Source organism: Meriones unguiculatus, chromosome 8, assembly GCF_030254825.1.
Source record: "Meriones unguiculatus strain TT.TT164.6M chromosome 8, Bangor_MerUng_6.1, whole genome shotgun sequence".
Lineage (NCBI taxonomy): Eukaryota > Metazoa > Chordata > Mammalia > Rodentia > Muridae > Meriones > Meriones unguiculatus.
This window is the reverse complement of record NC_083356.1, coordinates 17231933-17255692: the sequence shown is the minus strand read 5'-3', so window position 1 is coordinate 17255692 and position 23760 is coordinate 17231933. Positions and strand designations below refer to the sequence as shown.

The 23760-nt window shown below is 45.1% G+C and overlaps 1 protein-coding gene across 5 annotated transcripts; it reads left to right on the top strand.

Moving 5' to 3' along the window:
- Nucleotides 1-3090: 3090 nt before the first annotated feature.
- Nucleotides 3091-22885, top strand: Nup50 (nucleoporin 50). 5 transcript variants are annotated; one of them, XM_021630861.2, is made up of 9 exons: nucleotides 3091-3227; nucleotides 5639-5716; nucleotides 6616-6694; nucleotides 8620-8703; nucleotides 11591-11777; nucleotides 12886-13545; nucleotides 16499-16580; nucleotides 18201-18319; nucleotides 19551-22885. In XM_021630861.2, exons 3-9 carry the CDS (start codon nucleotides 6626-6628, stop codon nucleotides 19751-19753), a joined length of 1404 nt encoding a protein of 467 aa, XP_021486536.1. In that variant the 5' UTR covers nucleotides 3091-3227; nucleotides 5639-5716; nucleotides 6616-6625; the 3' UTR covers nucleotides 19754-22885. The 5 variants fall into 5 exon arrangements, with proteins under 5 accessions (XP_021486536.1, XP_021486534.1, XP_060244882.1 ...); XM_021630862.2 differs by lacking the exons at nucleotides 3091-3227; nucleotides 5639-5716 and adding exons at nucleotides 3286-3382; nucleotides 4042-4143; XM_060388898.1 differs by lacking the exon at nucleotides 3091-3227 and adding an exon at nucleotides 3304-3382.
- The last annotated feature ends 875 nt before the right edge of the window (nucleotides 22886-23760 follow it).

The following is a 23760-nucleotide window of genomic DNA, read 5'->3' as shown; positions in this document are numbered from 1 at the left end:
AGCTTCCTTGAACTGGAAATGTGTATTATACTTTGTCCTTAGTGTGCCAAGTGTGCTTTTAGATGCATAATGTTTCTTTTTCAGATGAGACTGTTGGCAGAAACAAACAAGATATGGGCAAGGAAATTTTATCTATATGAGAGTAAATGAAACAAACTTGAGACCACGAGTGCTGTCAACATGACAGAGCCCTGGGCATATCTGTAAGAATATTTCTAGATTGGCTTGAGGTGAGAAGACCCTCTCATGGGGTCAGTGCCTGTATTAGTTACTTTTCTGTTGCTGTGATAGAACACCCTGGCCAAAAGCAACTTCTAGAAGCTGGGGAGATGGATTATCAGGTAAGAGTCCTTAATGGTCTATGCAGAGAATCAGAGGTCAGTTCCCAGCACCCATATGGTGGCTCACAACGATCTAGAATTCCAGTTCCAGAGGACAAACATTCTCATCTAAAGTCCACATGTGGTTGCACATGTATCCAACTCAGGCACACACATTTTTTTTAAGGAAGAGTTTATTTGGGTTTATGGTTGCAGAGGAATGGAGTTGATTATGGCAGTGAGTCATGACAGCAGGCAGGCATGGCAGCAGGAACTGATGAGTGATTACACTCAACCATAAGCAGGAAGCAGAGTGAGTGAGCTAGAAGTAGGGTATAGTTATTTACTATCAAAGCCTACCCCAAATATCATACTTCCTCCAGCAAGATCATGTATCTTAAGCCTCCCTCAAACACCACCACCAACTGGGGATCTGGTGCTCAAATGCCTATGGGGGACATTTCTTATTGAAACCACCACAGCAGCTTTTCACTGGCTGGAGTCCTAGAACAAAGAGGAGAAGCATGCAGAGCACCAGCATTCATCTCCCCATATTTCCTTATTACAGATGCAATGTGACCCAGCTTCCTCACACTCCTGCCATGATGCTCTGTATCCACTCAAACTGCAAGCCAAAAGAACCCCCTTCGCTCTGAAGATTTGTCAAGTAGATCACAGCAACAAGAAAAGTCCTTGATACCTGAGACTGAAGATTTTTTTCATGTTCTCCCAAATACTGAGGCCAGATTCGATAAATTTAGAAGGTAGGTGTATCAGGACACACTTCTGATGGATGAGGTAAGGTAAGCTTTAAGCCAGGGGCCCCGGTGTCCTGAAAACCCCAGCAGAGACAAAGAAAATGAGAAGGCACACGCTGTTCTGGTAAACCATCCTTTTCGCAGACATAGTCACCCGGTATCAGGATTTCAAGAAGCCAAAAGGTAAGGGGGTAAAAAGGTGCTGATAGAACAAATCCTTATCCAGGGAAGTGGTCCAGAGAAACATTGAAACCCATCAATTGTAGGTGTTGGATGCAGGAATGGAGCCATCCATGGACCAGAAAGCAAAACTGTTGGGAGCAGTGTAGCAGAAGGAACTGAGGTGGGGTGAGACAAGGAGAGTTTCAAGGCCCCAATGTTATAATAATAATTAATATGCCACTCAACATATTTGGCATAAAGGTTTATTGTGGCGGGGGCGGGGGAAGAGAAGGGGTGCATTCCATGATAGAGTGAGTGAATGAGTGTGTAAGAGAGCTAGAGAGGATGGTGGGGTCCTCTTATCAGTCACACACCTGACAGGTGGGGGGGCAGCAGTGGCAGGTGGTGACGTCAGAGGTTACTAGGGCCCTCAAAGGCAGGCTGGTGGGAACACCTGTATACTCACAGTGACTTTAGTTGGAAGTCACCATGACCTAACTTGTTTCTGATACTTAAATTATTTCTGGACTATTTAGATTACAAAAAAACAAAAAAAAAAAAAACAAAAAAAACGATGTTAATGACATAGTTGAAATGTGTAGAGAATGACAAGAAAAAAAATCTGCACATGTTCAACACAATTTTTCAGAATATATGTAATTTGCAGTCAGTTGAATCCAGAACCCATGTATACACTAAGTGCAATCTATTTTTTTCTCTTTCTTTCTCTCCGGTGGGTTTGGGAACTAAACTACGTGCTAGGCCATGACAGCTAGTCTCCTCATGCAGTTCTCATCAAAGCATTGAGGGATGAAACACCCTGAAATTAAGACACCAGATTTCTCTTTGGAACACTTGTTCTCCTCTCCCAAAAGTTAGGAACTATTGCTCTAGAAATGTTTATTTTTCTGAAAAGTTTCTAGGTGGTTCAGGGTGGGTCTAATGACCATCGCGTCTTCTGGCTAACTTTCTCTTTAAACCTTAATCAGGGGAACGAGCCCAACTGGCATCCCTTTGTAGTAAAATGCACAGCTAAAAGCAGAAAAAAACACAATGCAGGGCGCAGGTGTTCGTCCCAAGCTAAGAATCCCTCGGGGGACTTCACGTCCTGTGGGCCCCAACTGGTCGTGCAGCTTCGGGCAAATTTACTTCACCCCCACAGCTCCCAAGGAGGGGAGAAAAAACAAACAAAACAAAACAAAAACTGTGGCTGCCTACCACGCGACAGCAGTTTGATGCAGGGGACCTACAGCGGGAAGGGCCACCACCAAACTTGCAAGCAGCGGGCTGAGATTCCCCACCCCAAGCCCCAGCTCCCCAAGGGTCAGCCGCGGGAGGATCACGTTGTACGCGCCTCGTCTCTCCCCAGCTTCACGGCCTGCCTCCTCGGCCGCCCACCACACCCCGAGAGGCCTCCACCAAAGTCTGACCGACCGACCGACAGCGCCTCCCGCAAGCGCCCTAGTAGCGATCGGTGCGCGAACCCGGACGCCGGCTGGACACGTGACCAACGTGCTTAGCCCGCGCCGGCTCCACGGCCACCGCCTGCGCTCCCTACGCGCACGCGCGAGGCCCGACGCTCCGCCCAGCGACCGTTTCCAGGGAGGGCGTGCGCATGCGCCGCGCGACCCCCGGCGGTCCTTCGGAAGTGGCGCCGGCGGCCGAGTCTCCGACGCGCTTGCGCAGTAGCTGGACGCGGGCGTTTCTTGCCTCCCTTTTTTAATTTTTTTATTTTATTTTTTTCCGGATTGGTTCTGAGGGGTATATTCGAGTTATAAGATGGCGGCTCAGAGCGCTCTCTTCACCGTTCAGTAGCGGCTCCGGGCTAGGCGGATGTTTCTCTCCCTCCGTGCTGGACTCAGACACTCAAAGGCCTTGAAGGCGCTCGGCGCACCGGAAGCTCCCCGCGGCCGCGACCGCCGCCTGGGCCTCCCCTGCTCCCCGCGGCGCCCGGAACTCAGCGCGATCGGCCGCGGCCGCCCAGGAGGTGAGGGCCGGGCAGGCCGGGAGGGCGGGGCGCCGGCGGCCTTGGCGACGCGGCCGGCTGTTTGTGAAGCCGGGCGGGTTCCTGCGCTGTGAACCGCGGCGTCCAGCCTGGCCGGAGGAAGGCTCGGCGGGGCGCGGGCCTCGGCCCGGGCGGAGGTAGGCGGCGGCGGCGGCCGGCGGCAGGGTTGCCCTGGGCCACCCCCGCCTTCCATCCTCACACGCCGTCCCCTGGACTGGCCCCGGGGCGCTCACCGCGTTCCCAGGCCGTTGGTCACCCGGGTTCGCCCCCAGACAGTCTTGAGGTTTGGGCTCCCGGGGCGTTACAGTGACCGATCGGTCGAGGCTAGCCGAAGCAGTGTTTTCCTATGAAGTTCATCCTTAAGAGCAGGGATGGACCCGGTGCACACGCTTGCAGGGAGCGGCCGTTCGGGAAGAGTGAATTTTTTCCTACTAACTACGTCTCTTCGTATCTAGAAAGCATTTCGTGGTGCCATTTTACCCAGCAACGCAGACGTTTGGGAAACTCTTCCGGGCCGCGGGTGTAATTCATTTGTTTCGGGGATTCATTTTCCCCGCTAACATATTAGTTAAAGGGCTTTCCTGCCACGTACGAGAAGACCCTGGGTCGTCCTAACCCCAACACCCCAAAAGGAAAAGAAAACAGAAATAGTCTTAATAACCACCATAAATAGCTGGCAAATGAGTCCCCGGGGCCAGGCCTTGTTCCAGATACTTCGCAGAGATTTCTTTTCAAAGGAGAAAAATTAACTGTTTAGAATGTGGAAAACTTAGGTATTTGGTGCTTTTTTGTTAAGGCGGGGTTTTGCTGTGTGTGTCTTCTGTGATGCCTTGAACTTGTGTGGCTTAGCCTGGCCTGAAACTCTCCTGACTCAGCCTCCCCCATTGCCATCACCCAGGTTGGTGAAATGTGTTTTAAACGTCTAGCCTATAGTTCGAGTTAACTTTGTTTACTAACGCTACAACTTTTGAGTTTTGGAGTGAAAATAGTATTTTATGCCATTTGTTTTTAACCAAACTTGTTTCTTTACTATTTAGGAAGCGTTTCCTCTGTTGTAGGCACTATCCTAAGCTATGCTTAGTTTTCATAGGACCCCCTCCCTCCCACAGATGAAGGAGTCCAGCCTCTCTCAGCTTGCCCTGAAAGCCAGTATTTTGTATTTTCTCAAATATGTAATATCTTCAGATCACTGATTCAACAGCGGATTATCTGAGACAGGCAGGTTTGGGACATTTAGAGTCAGTTACCAGTTAACAAAGTTAAACTTCCTACCTTCTGGTTTATCCGAGTAAGTGTGAAGTGGCTGCAGCCTCGTTGCTTTGTTTTATTATGGCAGTTACTTTTTAGTTTAGAAGTTAAAATTTCCCTTAGTGCCGCACATTGCGTTTTCCACCACCCCTTTTGTCTGTATTTATACAGTAAATATAGTGGATCCATTGCTTGCTTCTTCTGCCCTCCGGTGGTGATGTTAGGTAAGGATTAGAAAAATTTCCTGGTGGATCCAGAGGTCTTACCTGTGAACACTTCTATAAAGAATGGTGTTTCTGATAAAATTAACTTTGCATTGTTGGGGGGAGGGGAGAAGGTTCCCAGTTACTGGTATTTATTTAAAGTGCATGCTGTATATTTTAGGGTCTTCAATTTAAAAATCATTCATTCTGTAATTTGAGAAAAAGTACCCGTAAGAGAAATGTAAAAGATTGGAGCTTTGAAAGCTAGCGCCCCTGCACATCAGGTCTCTGAGGGCTTTGGAATTCCCTGATTTGACACTCTGCAGTGGTTAATCTGCTGTAGAGCATTAAGTGATGGACAACTTATGTCTAGTGACTGTACTGGGATGCCTGCGATAGTGGTTTGCTGTGCTGAGGGCAAATGAATGGAGATAGTATCAGGAAGGAGTCCCACCTGCCAGCCTGGGCAAGTACCCCTGCAGTTCCAGTGGCTCTGAAGAAACCAAAACAATGTTGGAACAAAGCCCTCAGTAAGAGCTGGTGTGGGTTAATTCTTTTCCTTTTGTTTGTTGTTCCTTTTCATTTTGAGGGAGAGGAGAGAAAGGAAAAAACAAAACAAAACAAAAAACAGTGTCTGTGGAGGCCAGAAGAGAGCACTGGGTCCCGTGTAGCTGGAGTTATAGGCACATGAAGTGCCTGACATGATGCTGGGAACTGGTCTTCTGCAAGATTAATATGTGCTCTTAATTGCTGAGCTATCTCTCCAGCCCTGATGTTACTGTTTCTAAAAACAGGGTTTCTCTGTGTAGCCCTGACTGTCCTGTAACTCAACCAGCCTGGCCTCGAACTCAGAGATCCACTTCCCTCTGTGTCCTGAGTGTTGGGATTAAAGGTGTGTGCCACTATGCCTGGCTATTACTAGTATTGTTATTATTATTAAAGACTTGCCATCTGGTTGGTGTGTGCCCGCTTGCCTGTGGAACCCAGAAGAGTTAGATACCCCTGAAGTTGGAGTTGCAGGTACTTGTGAGCTGCTGTTGGGTACTGAGAATCAAACACTTGCCTTCTTCTAAAGCAGTGCACTCTCACCTGCCAGACCCTCTCTTCAGCCTTGAGGCTGTGTTTTTTGAAGCATTTTATATTCTCACATACTAACATATCCCGAGATCCTGCATATTGTCTTAGCTTTGCACAATATGTAATTCAAGGCAATTAAATGTTAATTGGGAGACATTTCTATTAATTGTAGCCTTAAGAAAACAACTCATGTTGCAAAAGTATTTCCACTGCATTATTAAAATCATTACCCAAGAAGAAATTTATAAATCATCTTTACATTTTAAATGTTAAAAAAATGTTTATGGCAAGAATATTTGCATCGACTTAAGGACTTTACTGTATATACATACAATATACAACTTGAATACTGTAGATTTTGAAAATCAGTAGTTGTTGTATTTAATTTTCCAAATAGAGTTGGCTTTCTGTTGAGAAAGAATGGTAGTGTTCCTCAGGAGTCTCTTCCTGCCTCTCCAAAGAGTCCTGCATTGCATGTGACACTGGAGCCCACAGCCCACTGTAAAGTTTCAATGATGCAGTTTTCACTAGCATCAGGAGCATGCTTACCAGATCTTAGGCTAGGATTTTTTAAATTACTTGTAATAAAAATTTTTAATTAAAAAAGTAAAATTAGCTTCTCTGAACTTCATGTTTTCCTCAATTTCCTACTGTGTTTCTATCCCTTGGAGCCGGGCCCACAAAGTCTGATTTGCTTAAAACTGGTTAATTGCTTTTTCCTACACTTCCCTATTTTGTGATTTTATTACAAAATAAATGAAGACTGCAACAAAAAATGTTATTTGTAAGAGCTATCTTGGTGCAGAAAAGCGAACATCTTGTTTTTGTTTTCTCTAATCTAGGTTCACAAAAATGGCCAAAAGAATTGCTGAGAAGGAATTAACGGATAGGAATTGGGATCAAGAAGACGAAGCTGAAGAGGTACAGAGCAGTTTCCTTAGTGATTTCTTGCTATTTTCTTTAGGCTTGAGTTGCTTTCCTTGCGAAGAATATGGTAGAACTAAAAAATCTTCAAGAAAACACAACAGGAGAAGTGATGGTTTCTCGTGAGCTGTGTGTATACTGTAGAAACTTGTTCTTCATTTGGGAATGTGCTTTTCTACTAGTGTATGTTCGCGCTGAGTCTGTACAGCACGATTCACACCCGGCATTCTCTTCTGTGCTTTGAGTGCTTTAGTCAGGATTAGAAGGCAAGTTAAGGGAGCTAGTCAGCTGCAGTTCTCACTTATTATTCTGATCTCTCCATTGCTTCTTATGCCCCGCTGTTTGCTGTTCTTATGCTAGATCTGCGCCCCAGCAGTCCCACTGACTTAATAGAATTTACATCAGTGTAGTTTCTTTGCCAGCAAAAGTAAAGTTGTCTTCTATGAGGAAATCTTTGCATATTTACTTCTCTGGAGCTAGTTGATACTCCTAGGCCAGTTCAAGCAAATCTGCAGCAAAGGAAACTCCTGGTCTATAGCACACAGCTAGGTGGAAAGGAAAGAAGAAATTGGGAATAAAGTGTTCTGCAGCTTTATTCGTAGGCTGGTGTCTTTCTTTTTGGTATTGATATATACATTGGTGTTTAGGGAAACCAAACCACCCTTTAAAATGTTTTTTAAAGGGTCTTTAACTTAACTGACTAGGTTTTTAATTGAGGCATGCGTGTGGGTGTGGATGTGTTGATGTGTTGGTGTCAAGCACAGTTCTGGAATGGAATAAGATCTTGACTACCATATAAAGTGTCAGGAGTGAAAGAACTCAGACAGGTTCAACTGAAACAAGTGTGGAAGTTAATTACATTAGTTGGAACAAGCGTAGCCAGATGGTCCTTGTTGTGGGGCTGAGGGTCTTTTTAATGTTAACATGGTCTGAAATGCCTGTAGATAAGATGGGCTCACTTTGTAGTCTGGGCTGGCTGTGAATTGTGTGTCAGTCCTGCTGCCTCAGCCTTCTCAGGACAAGGGCCGTGGGTGGGAGCTGGCACACCTGGCTGGTGAGAATTTGTACAGAAAATACTTAGTTCTAGCCCACAGGTAAGTACACAGATGATGGGAAACCAAAGCCCTTCAGCAAATGGTGATTGTGAACAGCATACTCAGTACACTGTAGACAAGCACCGGTGACAGGGTCATTTGTGTCCTAGGTATCTGGCCTTATGGGCAAGGTGGGCAGAACTGCTCTTCAGAACAGTGAGCCAAGGCTATAGCTCAGGCGTAGCATATACAGGATCCTGTTCTACAAAAGGAAAATGTGGACACTATCCTATCCGTAGCAAATTATAATTTTTTTTTGAAAACTGTGGTAGTAAGAGTCAGACGTCTGGTTTCAGAATGGGCTTCACCAGTCATGAGCCAAGGCATCTGTCAGCTTTTGGATGACAGCTCTTACATCTTGTTGACATTGGAAATCTTACTGTGTTTTCTTCTTATTATATCTGAGGAAGCCAGCCATAAGTATTTTTTGAAGCAAGATTTAGTTGTGTTTATAATTTTAGAAATCACATATTTCTATCTCTGGCTTGGAACTTAGACGCTGGATTTGTAGATTTCTGGAAATTTTGTGACTTGCCTCATTTAGGTTTTTTGTTGTTTCTTTTTACTTTTGGTTTTCCAAAACAGGGTTTCTCTGTGTAGCTGTAGCTGTCCTGGAATTCAATTCAGTGAACCACTTGCCTCTGCCTCCCAAGGACTGGGATCAAAGGTGTGCTCTATAACTACCTAATGTGTGTTAGTAATGTGTTAACAGTCAACTCTTTCAAGAGCATCACATATCAGATAAGTTTGTCTATTCTGATGTTTGTGTTTAGTGTTTAATATTCTTTGGCCCCACCTTTCTGCTTTCTAATTTGTCCATTTTTGCAGGTGGGAACATTCTCAGTGGCCAGCGAAGAAGTCTTGAAGAATAGAGCCATAAAAAAGGCAAAGCGTAGAAACATTGGATTTGAAGTGAGTGCTTCCTGCAGCTTTGGGGTCTTGCTAACATTTCCCAGTCGCAGAGTACTTACACAGCAAATGCTCTCCCCGTTCACATTTTTTTAATATGTGTATGTATAGCTGGGGGATGCTTGTGTACCTGTTATGCACACTTGGAGGTCAGGGCAACTGCATGAGTCAGTTCTCTCCAGCATCAGGTCCCTGGGCATCAAGTTCAGGTCATCAGGCTTGGTGACAAGAGAGGCGCGTTTACCTTCACATTACAAAAGTGAACTTGGTTTGCTTGGGTTATATGCACTGTGTAACTCAAAGCAGACAGACAAATGTATAGCCACAGGTTCTTAGGAGGCTCTGTGTAACCTGCATGCATTTAGAGTGCACTGACTAGTTCACATCCACATCTGCCTTAGAGGAATGCTTCCTATGCAATCTTGAGTTACATGGAACCATGCTGCCAAGGACAGTGGTTGCTGGGAATTGAACTCAGGACCTCTGGAAGAACAGCCAGTTTTCTTAACCTCTGAGCCATCTCTCCAGCCCTGGTGGTGGTTTTTCAAGACAGGGTTTCTCTGTGTGGTTTGGTTGTCCTGGAACTCTGTGGACCATGCTGTCCTTGAACTCAGATCCACCTGCCTATTTCAGGATTTTGTTTTGTTTTGTTTTTAAGATTTAATTTGTATTTCTGTACATGTGCCACACAAGAGGCCAGAAGTTACAGGCAGTTGTGAGCCACTTGGTATGGGTGATAGGAATCATGCTGGGGTCCTCTGGAAGAGCAGTCAGTGTTTTTAACCACTTAGTCATCTTTCCAGCCCCTATTTTAGATTTTGATTAATCAGAAAATTAGGCTTAGGGGCTAGGAGGTTGTTGCTCATTTGGCAGAGTGCATGACTAGAGTGAAGCTGTGGGTATAGTGGCACATTCCTATAAACCCAGAGTTCAGGAGGTGGAGGCAGAAGGCTCCGAAGTTCAGTGCCATGGACATGCCAAAGTGCGAAGCCAGCCTCTGATAAATGATATTCTTTTAAATAAACAAAAGCATCCGAATTGAAGATGCATTTAAGAATTTTCATTCCTTATTTTTATAATGTACGAATGGTCAGTAAACATTTGAAGATCTGTAGGCATGATTAAAACTGTTTTGGAAAAATGTAACAATAAGGTTAACTGGGCTGTCTTAGTTGGGGTTTCTATTGCTACACCATGAGGTATAAGAACTCACAAGAGGATTTATTTCAGCTTACAGTTGTAGTCCATCGTGAAGGGAAGGAAAGGCAGGCAGGAGCTCTGGCAGTAACTGAAGCAAAGGGCATAGAGGAATGCTGCCTACTCTCTTGATCCTCAGCATGCTTCTTAGACAATGAAGGACCACCTGCCCAATGTGGTGCTGCCCACAGTTAGGCCCTTCCACATGGGTCATTAATCAGGAAAATCAACCCTAGGCTTGCCTCCAGGAGGCAGTTTCTCAATTGGGGTTCCTCTTTCCAGGTGACTCTAGCTTGTGTCAGATTGACAAAACCAACCAAGATATGGGCTGTCCAGGAAATGAAGAGGGTGTATCATAAGTCATTTGTGTATGTTTGTGAGAGATGGTGATTATAGTTCCCTTTTGGGGGTACTCTAGTTTGGTATTGGCGTAACTGGTACATTAGAAAGAAGTACTCATGCATATTGTAGACTTGTCATGTTTGTGCTGGTTTTAATGCAGACTTCCAGCTCCAAAAGTGCTCGAATCGGTATACATGTTTCCACTAAAGCTTATGCTACAAAAATTACTTTGTGTGTGTCTGTGTGTGTTTGCTTGTTTGCTAGCACTCGTGTGTGTATGAATGATATGCACAAGTGCTCCTGTGTGTGAAAGCCTGAAGCTGACGTCAGGAGTCTTTCTTGACCTCTATCCACATTGTTGAGGCTAGGTATTCTTGCTGAACCTGGAGTCCCACGATCCAAATTTCATTCCTCCTGAAGGCAAGGCAAGCACTTTATCTACTGAGCGAGTCCTTAACCCTGAAGTATTTAATGTAATAAAGAACTGAGAAGAATGCAAACATTAGAACTAAGTTGACGTGGTTGGATCTTCCTGTGTGGCTGTTTAGATAGAATAGGTTGCATTCCAGTGAAAGTGCTGGAGCATTATTAGCCTAACTCCCTCAAAAGATGAAAAGTTTCGCTGCTTTGGTGTGTCTGTATCTCTGTGTGGGCATGTTCCTGTGCCGCATGGAGGCCAGAGGATAGTAGCTGGTGTCCTGCTCTCATCACTGTCGACCTTATTCCCTTTAGACAGGTTTTCCCTGGTTGGATTGCTTCACTGGTAAAAAGGCTAGAATCTGCAGTGTGGTCTCCTGGGATTTCTATAGGATGAGAACAGTTTAGAAACCCCAAAGTTTTAAGAAGTTAGAAAACATTATTGTTTTGTTTTGTTTTTTGAGACAGTATCTCTGACTGGCCTGGAACTCCCTTTGTAGACAAAACTGGCCTGCTTCCCAAGTCCTTGCCTCCCAAAGGCTTGTGCTACCATGCCCGACTAAGTATTTTTAATTAATCTAATTTCGTGTTTCTAAAGTTTCTTTAGGGGATTGTTCTCTGAAAAGGTGCATGAGGTTTAGTTGTTTTGGGAATATTTTCAGTTATTCTGAAACTTGGCAGGTGCATGAATTTGCTCTATTTGTATTGGGACCATCTTTCCTGGCTTTTTGAGGAAGACAGCTGTGCCACAGCTGTCCTTAGAAGTACCATCTTTCCCTCTTTCCTGCCTGGGCTGGCTAATTGCTAATAGCACCTTTTGTGTACAGTGCTGACAATGCCTGAGTACTGCTGGTTCTGAGATGCTGTTATCTTTACTTGCTTATTTGAGGATAGGCGGTCTGCTTGCCTAAAGTGTGCCTTCTTTGTGTTTCAGTCTGATAGTGGAGGTGCCTTTAAAGGTTTCAGAGGTTTGGTTATGCCTTCTGGAAGTGGACCATTTTCTGGATTTGGTAGTAGCTCTGGAGGGAAGCCTCTGGAAGGACTGACAAATGGAAACAGCACAGCCGGCACCACGCCCTTCTCTAGTGCAAAGACAGCAGTGGAGCCTAAAGCATCCTTTGGTGAGTAGCCATCGCTCTCTGGCCCCTCTGAAATAAATGCTGAAAGAGAACTCTGCTACCAGCTTGGGTTTTTGTTTGTTTTGTTTTGTTTTTTCTATTTGACATGGTCTTGCTGTATAGCCTAGGGTGGCCTTGAACTTAATCCTCCTCTTCCAGCCTTCTGAATGCTGGGATTGTAAGTGTGTGCTACCAGACCCAGCTGCTGAGGTGTCACTATCACTGTGTCCTCAGATGTAGTATTGAAAGGATGAGACTTGGGAGATGCGTGGAGTGAGTGGATCAACTTAGCACACCTCTGCACCTGCACACAGCAGTTGTGTTCTCTCTAGGTACCAGCTATGTGACTTCAGGGTCAAGAGCCTAACATCCAGGCCCTGGAATTATAGGCTCAAAAGTTTGTCTTTCTGTGCACCTGCCACCATGGTGGCCATTGGAAACTGGGGTGGCATTGTCTTCAATGAGTTCCTCTGGTTTGAACAGGAATTGCTGAATGCCTAATCCTGTTCTGGATGAATTAGTTAGGAACTTTGGGGATTCACATAGAGTAAGCTCATGAGCTGAATCCTCGAGATGGTCCTGAGTTAGATTTTGCCTGGGACATATTTTGCTAATTTTTCTCAAAGTATATATTGTATGGTATTTGTTCGTTTGAGATAGTTCTCACATAGCTGCAGGAGCTCAGGCTGGTCTCTAGCTGTGTATCAAGGGATGATGACTTTGAACTCCTGATCTTCCTGCTTCTAGCTTCATATGTCAGATCGAGTCAAACACCACCCCACTGGCCTGTCTAGTCTTTTCTAAACAGAGTATACTTGGTGCATTTGCTCGATATCCATTTCCTTGGCATTAGTTGATGAACACAAGCTTGTTGAGAAGTAACAGGAGAAGCACAGCGTGGTGGTACTGGTACAAAAATCAAGTTGTAGCTGAGCCTGGTGGCATACATCTGTTGTCCCAGCTCAGGAAACAAACAGAATGGCAAGTTCCAGCTTGGCTGGGACTATGTAGTAAGACCCTGTTGAACACAGTAAAAACAAGTAAATGAATCAACCCCTCGATGGTTTAATCATTTCAGCTTTTAAAGTGTTTGAATATTAACTTCTTACAGGTTCTTTTGCTGTGAATGGCCCTGCTACCTTGGTGGACAAAAAGATTTCCAGTCCCAAATGTAATAGCAGCAATCAGCAGCCCTCCCCTGGCCCTGCTTCCAGTACTGCCTGCACTGGGAATGCCTATCACAAGCAGTTGGCTGGTTTGAACTGCTCTGTTCGGGACTGGATAGTGAAGCATGTGAATACAAACCCACTCTGTGACCTGACGCCCATTTTTAAAGACTACGAGAGATACTTGGCAACGATCGAGAAGCAGCTTGAGAACGGAGGCGGCAGCAGTTCTGAGAGCCAGACTGACAGGCCGACGATTGGCGTGCAGCCTCCTTCCCTTTTTGGTTCAACAAAAGTACAGCAAGAGTTACCGTTTTCGTTTCATGGCAGCAAAGTGGAGGACACATCTGAAAAGGTGGAGTTTACAGCAGAAAAGAAATCGGATGCAGCACAAGGAGCAACAAGTGCCTCGTTTAATTTTGGCAAGAAAATTGAGAGCTCAGTTTTAGGCTCATTAAGCTCTGGCTCCCTAACTGGGTTTTCATTCTCCACTGGAAACTCTAGTTTATTTGGTAAAGATGCTGCCCAGAGTAAAGCATCCCCTTCACTGTTTTCTGCTAAAACATCAGAAAGTCAAGCAGGAGGCAGCAGCAGTGAATGCAAAGGTAAATACAGAGCCACTGTTTCACATCCACACAGGTTTAATGAGAACAGCACGGGTGCTCCGTTTCCAGTGTGTGTCAGAGTTGCTTAGTCCTTATCCTTAAAATAGAATGCAGGACCCGTTTTTATAGGGTGTTAAAAAAACTCACAAATGCTGAATGGGCTGGTTCTGTGGGAGAGAACTGGTATGGTGTGCACAGACAACATAGCCTCTGTGCACGAGATGGAGCTCCAACTGCACAGAGAAGGTGCGCTAAAGACAGGCTGGAGTAGAGGCTGAAGTTTTAGCACAGTAACTGAAAAGCACTGGGCATGTGGTGTTGCATATAGAAGAAACAAATTTAAAACTTTGGAAAAATTGAATTTTAGCTAGGTGCTGTGGAGCGTGCCTGTAATCCCAGTACTCAGAGAGGCAGGGGGATCCTTGTAAGTTTGGAGCCAGCCTGGTCCACAAAGCGAGTCTAGGATTTCCAAGGCTACACAGAGAAACCTTGTCTCAAAAAAAAAAATTTAAAATAAATAAATAAATAAATAAAAATTGAATTTTGCTTAAAAGATAGTATTTAGGAATTTAGCAATAAATTAGATGCTTCAGCATTAATGTTGGGTCCAGACTTGGTACAAAGGAGGGTCATTCATCCCCAGAGGAAGGCCCTGCTGTTGTGAGTTACACTCAGCGTCCTTGGGCTGTGTCAGGTCTTGGCAGTGGCACACTTGCCAGAGGTATTGGTATCCTCAGTGCTCGTATGCTCTGTATAACAGATCAGGACCAGTTCTACTCAGTAAAACTTTGTAAAATGATGGTCCATGCACTCTTCAGTGTGGTGGCCCCTCAGGCACACCTGGGCAATTGCTAGTGATGCTGAGGAATTAGGTTTCTACTTTGGGGGAAAAGGGTTGTTGTTTTTTTTATTTTTCTCTATGTAGTTCTGGCTGTCCTAGAACTTGCTGTGTAGACCAGACTGCCCTTGAACTCACAGGTCTTCCAGCTTCTGCTTTCCAAGTGCTAGGATTAAAGGCATATGCTACACAGCCACCAAGTTTCTAATTTTTGATATTTAAAGTTAAGTGTTCCTATGTGTAAATGACTACCATCCACTAGAAAATGTTTGTAAGAGAAAAAAACAAAAACCAAAAAAAAAACCCTGAATGAATTGTCTGAGGCCACAGCAAAGTTAAAACTAGGGAAACAATCCCATGAAGCCTGGACCCCTGTGAACATCGGAAAGGGCAGTTGGCAGTGAAAGAGATACAGAGTAGGGGACATCAGGAGCTAAATAGCCGGTGGGCTGATGTCCAAAATATAAAAACCCACGGCTGTTAAGAGCTCTTCTTGCTCTTCCAGAGAACCCAAGTTTGGCTTCTAGCTCCAGGGGATCCAACTCCCTCTTTTGACTTCTACAGGCCCCTGCATAGATACATGTGCACATATACTCTCACATACATGTAAGTAATAAATACAAAGATTTCTTGTTTAAATCCCAAAATATAAGGAACTTAATACAAGAAAACAAATAGTAAAAGTGGTGAGGAGGACATGATAGGATAGGCCTTTGCAATAAGAGCAGATATACAGTGTTCCCCTCAGGTGTGGATGTGCTCTTGCTTCCAGAAGGCTGCAGTGTCTGCTGAGGTACCTGAACCTTGGCTTGAGCCAAATATGGAGTTTTGGTCTCAGCCCTTTGGCTTCCTTTGTCTCTGGAGTAGCCTCTAACACCGAGTCCTTAAGGATGCATGTTAATGTGCTATTTCCCACTGGTACAGGACTTTGTGTGTTTGCCAATGCACCACTGTGCTACCATATCAAGCCAGGCACCACTGCTCTTCTGTCTGAACTTCTCTTCACCATAGGCTCAGGCCGTCAGGGTCTGTGGTCCAATAAAGGACCCCTTTAATTTCTATTGCTCTTCTGCCTCTAAATAAGAGGGAAGTGTCTCCTGAATTTATAGGCAGCTGTATCACGCCCTAGTCCTGCAGACCATACCATTAGATCCTGTTGCCATCTTGTGTTTACCACAACTTAATCAGAAAGACTTGGAAGTTGTTGAAACAGCAAGTACCTGGCCTTCCTGGAGCTCCTTCTCCAGTCCTGGGCACCTGAGTTAAGTAATCTTGCTAGGAGATCATAGTGCCTCATGTTGGACCTTAGTCCAGTCTTGATCCAAGTCCTTAGTGTTGCTTTTAGTCTGGAGGCTTAAACATCTGCCTTTCTCTTTGAGAGGGTCCTTCCTGTTAGTGTGTCAGCAGTGTCTCTGGTCCTCCCTGTGGCTGAGGCTTTGCTGAAAGAATGTGCCTTTCCTGCCGCTCCCGTCGAGCTATGTCCTATAATTCCAGGTCAGACCCTTGGGCCCTTAGACAGTTTGGACAAAGCTTTGAAGCAATTTCTCTGACAAGCTTTACCTTTAAAAAAATTTATTTTTGCCCTTTTGGCCATTGTTGATGCTGGTAATCCCTGGGCACAATGTGGCTCTGGGCACAGAACATTGGTGGAGATGGTGTTGGGTGCCCCCTTCCACCTGAGTCTGTATAATTTTGTACTTACATTTTTTGGTGAATGTCATTAACAAGGATGGCTTTCGTTGTAGGGTTTCCTACAAGTTAGAAGTTATTTTAGAACAGAGAAAAGTGTTGCCGTTAAATATTAATAGGTTGGTCAAGATGGCTCAGCATGTACAAATGCTTGCCTCTAGGCCTGACAATCTTAAGTTTGATGCCAGGAACCCAAAATCTTACAAGTTATCCTCTGATCTCCACTCAGTATACATGTGTGTATGTACAAAGTACATGCACACTAACTAACTAACTAACTAAATAAGATTTCACAAAATCCAGCTGGCTCCTCTTCCCTTGAAACAGTAAGGTGTTCACAGATACTTACGTGGAGTGATCCAGGTTGATATTCAGGATGGTGGGGAGGGACCAAGCGTTTGCTGACTCTGAATTGTTTCTGTGCAGATGGCGATGAAGAAGAGAATGATGAGCCACCCAAGGTGGTAGTGACTGAAGTGAAGGAGGAGGATGCTTTCTACTCCAAAAAGTGAGTGGTTCTGTGGGGGTCTTGCAGGCCTCACTCTAACTAAGCGGACTGAGCTGCAACAGGGAAGAATGATTGGCCTGTTTGGTTGGTTAGTTTTTGGGTTTTCGAGACAGGGTTTCTCTCTGTAGCCCTGGCTGTCCTGGAACTTACCCTGGCACCAGGCTTTCCTCAGATCTGCCTGCCCCTGCCTCCCAAGTATTAGGATTAAAGGTGTGTGCCACGACTGCCCTGCTTGACCTGTTTATGTTTAAAACCAATTTTAAAGATTCACTAGGTACATCTTAGCTCCTCTATGACTTGAGCTGCTTATCTCCCTGTAAGTACTTTAGAAATAGACTTCCTTATCTCATCTCTCAACCTTTTTTCCTCCCTTCTCCCACAGAAAGTCACCTAGTTACTGATCTTAGCCTTGGCTCTGCTTCTGCTGTCAGCATAGAGGTGTCTGTGGTCCCTAGAATGGGGTGGGCCTTTGTGCATTTGCCCATAGCCAAAGTAAGGCACAGGGTCCTGACATGGCCTGTTTGGGTGTATGAGCCTGTCTCTCCTCTGGTGTTTTGCATCAAGAGCTACCTCTTGTGAAGAAGGCTGGAAGGAAAATTTAAATTCTGTTGTTAGGAATTAAATAAGATTATCTTGTACTGAGATATTTACTGGGAAACATTTGTCCTATTTGAGAAGCTTCCAGTGGTGTTTTTATAAGGTGAAGACATTAGAGTGTTTTCCCCTGCATGGGCCATAGAGTTCTTGTTTATTTCAAGAGCTTTTTAGGCAGAAACAGTTTTCATAATACGAGTGACACATGGGAACGATCCTGACTTTCTAATCGTTTTATGTGTTGTTGGGGTGTGCAGGGGTCTGCTTCATCAGAGTGAGTCAAAGGAGCAAATAGTAATTTTGTTGATTGTTTTTGTTTTGAGTCGGGGTCTGATTGTGCAGCCCTGGCTGACTTAACTTTATGTATAACCCTGGTTGGCCTTAAACTCATAGACCCACCTGCCTCCACCTCTGGGGTGCTGGCAGGATTTTCTTAATAACCTAAGGATCTGCATGTAACACACAGGCTTGGAAAACAGTGTACTACTTTATCCATAGTCACAGTCTAGTCCAGATTTATCTCTGTATCTTAAAGGATCAAAAATTGAAGGCCTTAAGAGGATTTGAAAAAACTTAAAAGTAAGGGCGGAAGCAGGGTGGGAGAGATGCAAGCCGACTGCTGAGTCTGTACCCATCCTTAGAGAGTTAGTCTGCTGTGCCACTCAGGATAGGGCACATGAGAGGGGACAGTGGGAAGTGGGTCAGCTGAGATGTTTTCTGACTGAGGAAAAATGGTCTGGGGCATTATAAAGGGTGTGTAAGGGAATTGAATTGTCACTCACCAACAAAGTGCTTGCCTAGCATGCCTAAGATTCCATGCCCAGCACTACAAAGAAAGGTGGGCCAGGGAGATAAATTCTAAAATATCTAACTAGATTATCTAAGTCTTTATTCTTTTACCCAGATATCATCAATCTGGCAAAGAAGGGTTTATCCTTATCCGCTGCAGTTACCGCACAGGAGGGGAACAGTAGTCAGCAAACTCACTTGTTGAATGCCTACTCATCGCTGTTGTTTTCCCCACAGGTGCAAACTATTTTACAAGAAAGACAATGAATTTAAAGAGAAGGGTGTGGGGACCCTGCATTTAAAACCCACAGCAAGTCAGAAGACACAGCTCTTGGTGCGGGCAGACACCAATCTAGGTGGGTGCCCTGTGTGGAGCTTTGTCTTGACACTGCAGTTCTTTGCATTTTAAAGATCAATAATAGGGGTTTATTTGTTTTATGAAAAAGAGATCGTGAAGCCAGATTCATTTTGGTTACTAATATGGACTTGGTTTTGAATATCAGGAACATGATGTAGGTCTATTGTTAAAAGCTTTAGTGGAGAAGTACCACAAAAAGTTTCACTTATGTTGGAGTGTGTCAAAGGAGTGGCATGCGCGTGGACTGGTTTGGTGAGCAGAAAGGAGAAGTTACAGGTTTCGGTTTAGTCTTTTAGTGGGGAAGGCTGGTACATGGAGGCTCGAGGATGTCAGGTCTCCTTCCTTAGCTGGTCTCTACCTTTATTTTTGGAACAAGCTCTGTCTAAACCTGAAGCTCATTGGTCAGCTGGGCTGGCTGGCCAGTGAATTTCAGGGATCCACCTGTTTGTGCCACAGCCCCCATTCCTGCCCTTCCTCACTTCTCCAGGCTGGGATCACAGGAATGTGCCGCTCTCCCCAGCTTTTCACATGGTTTCTGAGTATTTGAACTCAGGCCCTTGTGCTTGCCTGCTTATTAATGAGGCTATCTTCCCAGCCCTCGGGAATGCTTTTTATAGAGCAAGAATACCACATTACTCTCCAGTCCACCCCACTCCAGTTGACCCTTGGAACAGTCCGTTAAAAGAGGAGCTCTGACAGCAGTGGACCTATGACATGTCAGTACTGCGAGGCTCTGCCAGCCACCCCTGAAATATTCCTGGGGTTCTCTTTCCTGTGAATCACTGGCTAACTATGACAGTATCACCCTCATGTCACTCTTGGCTGGTGAGCAGTGTTGGTGAGAAACACTGTTTCTTTCCTCATCCTTAAGTCCCATGAAATGGTGAAGATCTGGATCCAAGTGTTACCATCAAGTCCTCTTTACATGCAGTTACCAGGGTTGTAAGCAGGTGAAGCTCTGGACAAAAGCTCCTGCCTCAGATTTCAGAGTGTGCCGGAGAAACAGGAAGCACCGCTGCTCCCTTGGTGCCTGTCAACCCCCACCTCCCCTACAGTTTGTCACACTCTGCCCACAAGAAATGAAAGCTTTTGTGGCTATGACTTTGAATACATGAAGAAACTGTTTCAGGGTTGAGTCTTAGCCTCTTATGAATCCTACAGTTTTGATATGTATTTTATATATTTATTTTTGTATGTTTTGATAAATATTTTTCTTTGTTTACTCAAAGGCAACATACTGCTGAATGTTCTGATTCCACCCAATATGCCATGCACCCGAACAGGGAAAAACAATGTCCTCATCGTCTGTGTTCCCAACCCCCCACTCGATGAGAAGCAGCCCACCGTCCCGGTCACCATGCTGATTCGGGTGAAGACTAGTGAGGATGCGGATGAATTGCACAAGATTTTACTGCAGAAAAAGGACGCCTGAGCACTGAGGCTGACCAAGGAATGTTGCCACATTGCTGCTTCCCCGCTGCCCCCTAAACTTAGTCACATTCTTTCCTCTTCTTACTGTGACATTCTGAGAACTTCTAGGTAACTTGAAACTTTTGTGAGGAAGATTAAGGCCAATAAATCCTTTCGGTGTGTCGAAGCTCTTCTCCCTTCCTGAGAACTAAGCAAAATACATTGGAGTGAAAAGTTTGGGAAGATTTTTTTTAATGTTCATTCACTGAGTAAACTAACCTAAGTGATTCTTACTGGACTGCATCAGGGTATCAGTTAGCTCTCCAAAGGCTCCCTCAGACAGCTGTGGGCTCTGCTCTTCTGCCTGCCAAGGGGGACCTGTGGCGTTATCCCACAGCGCTCCAGAAGACACCCGTCTGCTCCCCTCCTTTGGGCTTGTCTGACCCGTGGTAGCACTTCTGCCAAACACTACGCCACCACACTGTGACCAAGCTTGCCCTGTTTCCTTCTGAGCTGAACTGTGGGTACTGGGTGTCTGTCTGTCATCAGCCTGTTCTTCGCAGGTGCTGGCCTTTGACCTGGGGCTGTTTGATCCAGGAACTGCCTTTTCATGGAAAAGGACATGAGTGGCTCGTGGGGAGCTGGCGCTTTAGAGACTGGGTTTTGTAGTTTTTGCTCATGAGGTGCTCTTACTTGTTTACCTCCCTCAGTTAACATGGGAGGGGGCTGTCAGGAATAATGGATTTTAAAAGCACAAATTTGCTAATGTTTTTATATCGTTTATACCATAAACAAGCCTTTATTTTAAAATGAAAAAGTGAAACCATGCTGAAAAAAAAAAATGTGTGCTCATGGCCGTTTGTTCCCTGGTGAGCCCTGGCGGGCACAGCCTGAATGAAGACTTCTTAGGAGCCATGTGCTCATGGGAAGCAAGAGTACAAGCATGGAAAACTGGTTGGGCCTATAGCTTCATACGGCAGCATGTTATTTGGCATCTGAAAAACCCATTTTTATTTTTTTTAAGGATGAGGTGGTATTGAGTATGTCCATTTGGAAGAAAGCCGTGGTTCTGCACGGGCCATTCATGTCACTTCAGAGCTGTGAGGTTACTGATACCATTCTCTGAAGACCAGACACTTGAGTTAAATGCAAGATTTGATGACAAGCTGGTCATGGTTCATGCCTGTAATCCCAGTGCTGGAAAAGCTGAGGCAGGAAGATTGTATGAGTTCACAACAGCCTGAGGTACATAGTAAAACACCATCTCCCCTCCTTCCCTCCACCAAAAAAGATAGAGTTCCAGTTTTCATTCCTTATAAAACCATTGACCACTAGGACCAGATCTTATCTGAAGGCTCAGGGACAGTGCCCAGGAGTGCGTACTTGAGTGCTCAGATAGTAACACACGTGTCTGACCTGGGCAAACAGTCACAAAAACTGGGTGGTGCACAGTTGCTTTCTTAAAACTAATGCCAGAGGTGGGGAAGAAACCTGGTTAACATTTTCATATGCCGTCTGTCTTACTATGTAGCCCGGCTAGCCTTGAACTCAGATCCACCTGCCTCTGCCTCCTGAGCCCTGTGCTAGTCGAGTAGTCTTAAGGCGGGATGGTAGGGTTTATTAATGGGTGTCACAATGATCTGGTGAGCATTTTGGCATGTATCTATAGATGTGTGCTTTTGCTTGTGCTCTGGACCTGAGGTGCTGTGCATCTATTTGCCTTTCAACATTGAGAATTGGTTTCTAGCAAGCAAGTTGCTGCTTCTGTTACCACTGGCCCTGCCCTGTTCACGTTGGGTTTGCCCAGCTTTCCAAAGATGAAATGAGGGAATGCATTTCAGAACAGTACCACGGAGCCACATGCCCATGAGGTTGGCCAGGGACAGACTCCTGTGCGCTTTCAGGAACTTCTCCATGGTGGCAGTGCTCCGTGAGCATCTGCCCATGCCTTGAATATTTACCAAATGAATAAAAGCAAAAAAGGTCATTACTGGATTGCCTTTTAAGCTCCCCAGCCAGTTTTAATTGTAAATTAGTGGGTGTGGTTTTCTCTTTCCTAACATTCCCAGCAAAGTTTGCTGCTAAGACTATCACTTTTGGAAGGAAGAATTACAGGGGAGATGTGGTGTGACCATAACTCAGTATGTCTTGTCTTTGTGCTTTAGGAGCTGTCTCAGTGCTCTGCATTTAACACAGTGTGGAGTCACTGAAGTTTGTGAGTCACAGGAAGGCCTCTTGAGGGCTCTCTGTTCTCCCTCACTGTGTTAGTAGCTGGTTCCAACCCATGGCTTAGACTTCATTTATGTTTTAATATGTTAGAAGCTTGCCTGTTGTATGTTTAATGTGAACTGAGGTGTTTATCTCCAGTTTGAAAATCTAAAGCCGAGTCTTATACTTGCCTGAAGGAAGTGTGTGTTCTCTGTGGTCAGGGTGCATCTAGACATGCTAAGCCTGGGCCTTCCCACACTGTAGCTCACGCTTTCACACATTCCCAGCAAGCGAAGTCTCAGCCCCGCGCTGGCCTCGCACTGTATGGGCTGTGACTGTCCGCAACAAGTCTGACTTTTGGGCTGATTTTCTGTTTAAGCATTTCAGTTCTAAATCCTATTTTTACATGCTGTGTGCCAAAAAAATAATACCTGCTGTGGCGTAAAGGGGCAGGCCTACTTTGCGGTCAGGGTTCCCCCCACCCCACAGCCTTCTCTGTCTTTTGAAGGTTATGGGGTCTGTTCTGGCCAGACTGCTCACTATGTTGTTACTATTTCTAAGGAGGAAAAGCAGCCCCTTGACGCTACAGAGCACCTACTCAGACCAAGTGTCATTCTGGAAGTAGGACTTTAAAGAAATGACCTGTTGTAGGTGAAATGGGAGTTCCTCAGGGCATCTTCTGGCCCCATGCTCTGTACACGGCCACCGTGTGTTTTTCCAGAAGCAATCAGACTGAGAACTGTCCTTTAACAGATTTGTAAAGGGGTGTAAGACTTCTTAGCGATCACACAGAATAATCTGCTTTTACCTTGAACAGGAAATTGTTTTCTAAAGCTAAAATACTTGAATTGTCAGGCAGTATAATCTCAGTGTGTGTTAGATTTGAATGAGCCTTTGAGGAAGTGTAACAATCCATGAAATGTGAATAAATGGGAAGTTAAAACCAGCATTTGACACTGTCTTGTTCCTGTGATATTCTTGGCAGATCCATGGGAAAAGAAGCACACAGAAGTAGTGTGCAGAAACGTCTCAAGTAGGAGTTGACCAAGGGAAGGTCAACTAGCGACTCCGGGATGAGCCCCTTGCAACCTGGCCTAGGGCTGCCTGTGTTGTATTACAGTAGGGGCAGTCAGTCCTCCAACCCTGACAGTCTAGAGTGGGGGAGGAGAAGTAAGTTACTCACGCTAAGTTTTAGTCCATTTAGTGATGCATTGGAGTTGTGCTCAGATTCTGAAGTTTCCTAAGGAACATTGCATTATTTTAATTATAAAGTGTTTCCAGGTTAGGAAAAAAAAATAATGAAAGGCTTGTCCCCAGGGTTCTGAACTGGGTTTTGTGAATGACAGGTGCTTCCTAAAGTGCCTGAGCCATTAATGAGTCTGGCTGATCTGGTGTGGGCTCCCATTGCCAGATCCTACAAATTTTCTAGAACTGACAGCTTTTGGAGCCCCCACTCTAAGCCCACTGAACCAGAACCTCAGGTCAAGGTCTCAGTTTTGTTTGATAATAGTTCTGTACAGTCATACTTCTACTAGCCATTGTATGTGAACGGGTGACCTGGCACATGCCTGTCCTTGGTCGACCAACTCTGGCTGGCAAGCACCCTCCCTGTTCCTCCCAGGTATAGCCATGAAATAAATACCCTTTAGCTCAGCCTAGGAGTGACAGCCAGTGTTCCCAGGAAACATGCTAGCCTCTGTACATGACTTTGTCTAACCTCATTTTCACTAAACATGAAGGGATGTATTGGATTTACCTTTCCTTTGAAAAGCCCAGGCCCTGGGTTTTGTGACAAGCTGGGGTACTATGGCTTGCTGAGGG

Coding starts and splice junctions, on each gene's coding strand:
- Nup50 (XM_021630861.2), top strand. CDS start 6,626: ATGGCCAAAAGAATTGCTGAGAAGGAATTAACGGATAGGAATTGGGAT. Junction 8,704..11,590: donor GTAGAAACATTGGATTTGAA/GTGAGTGCTTCC, acceptor TTTGTGTTTCAG/TCTGATAGTGGAGGTGCCTT. Junction 16,581..18,200: donor GATGCTTTCTACTCCAAAAA/GTGAGTGGTTCT, acceptor TTTTCCCCACAG/GTGCAAACTATTTTACAAGA.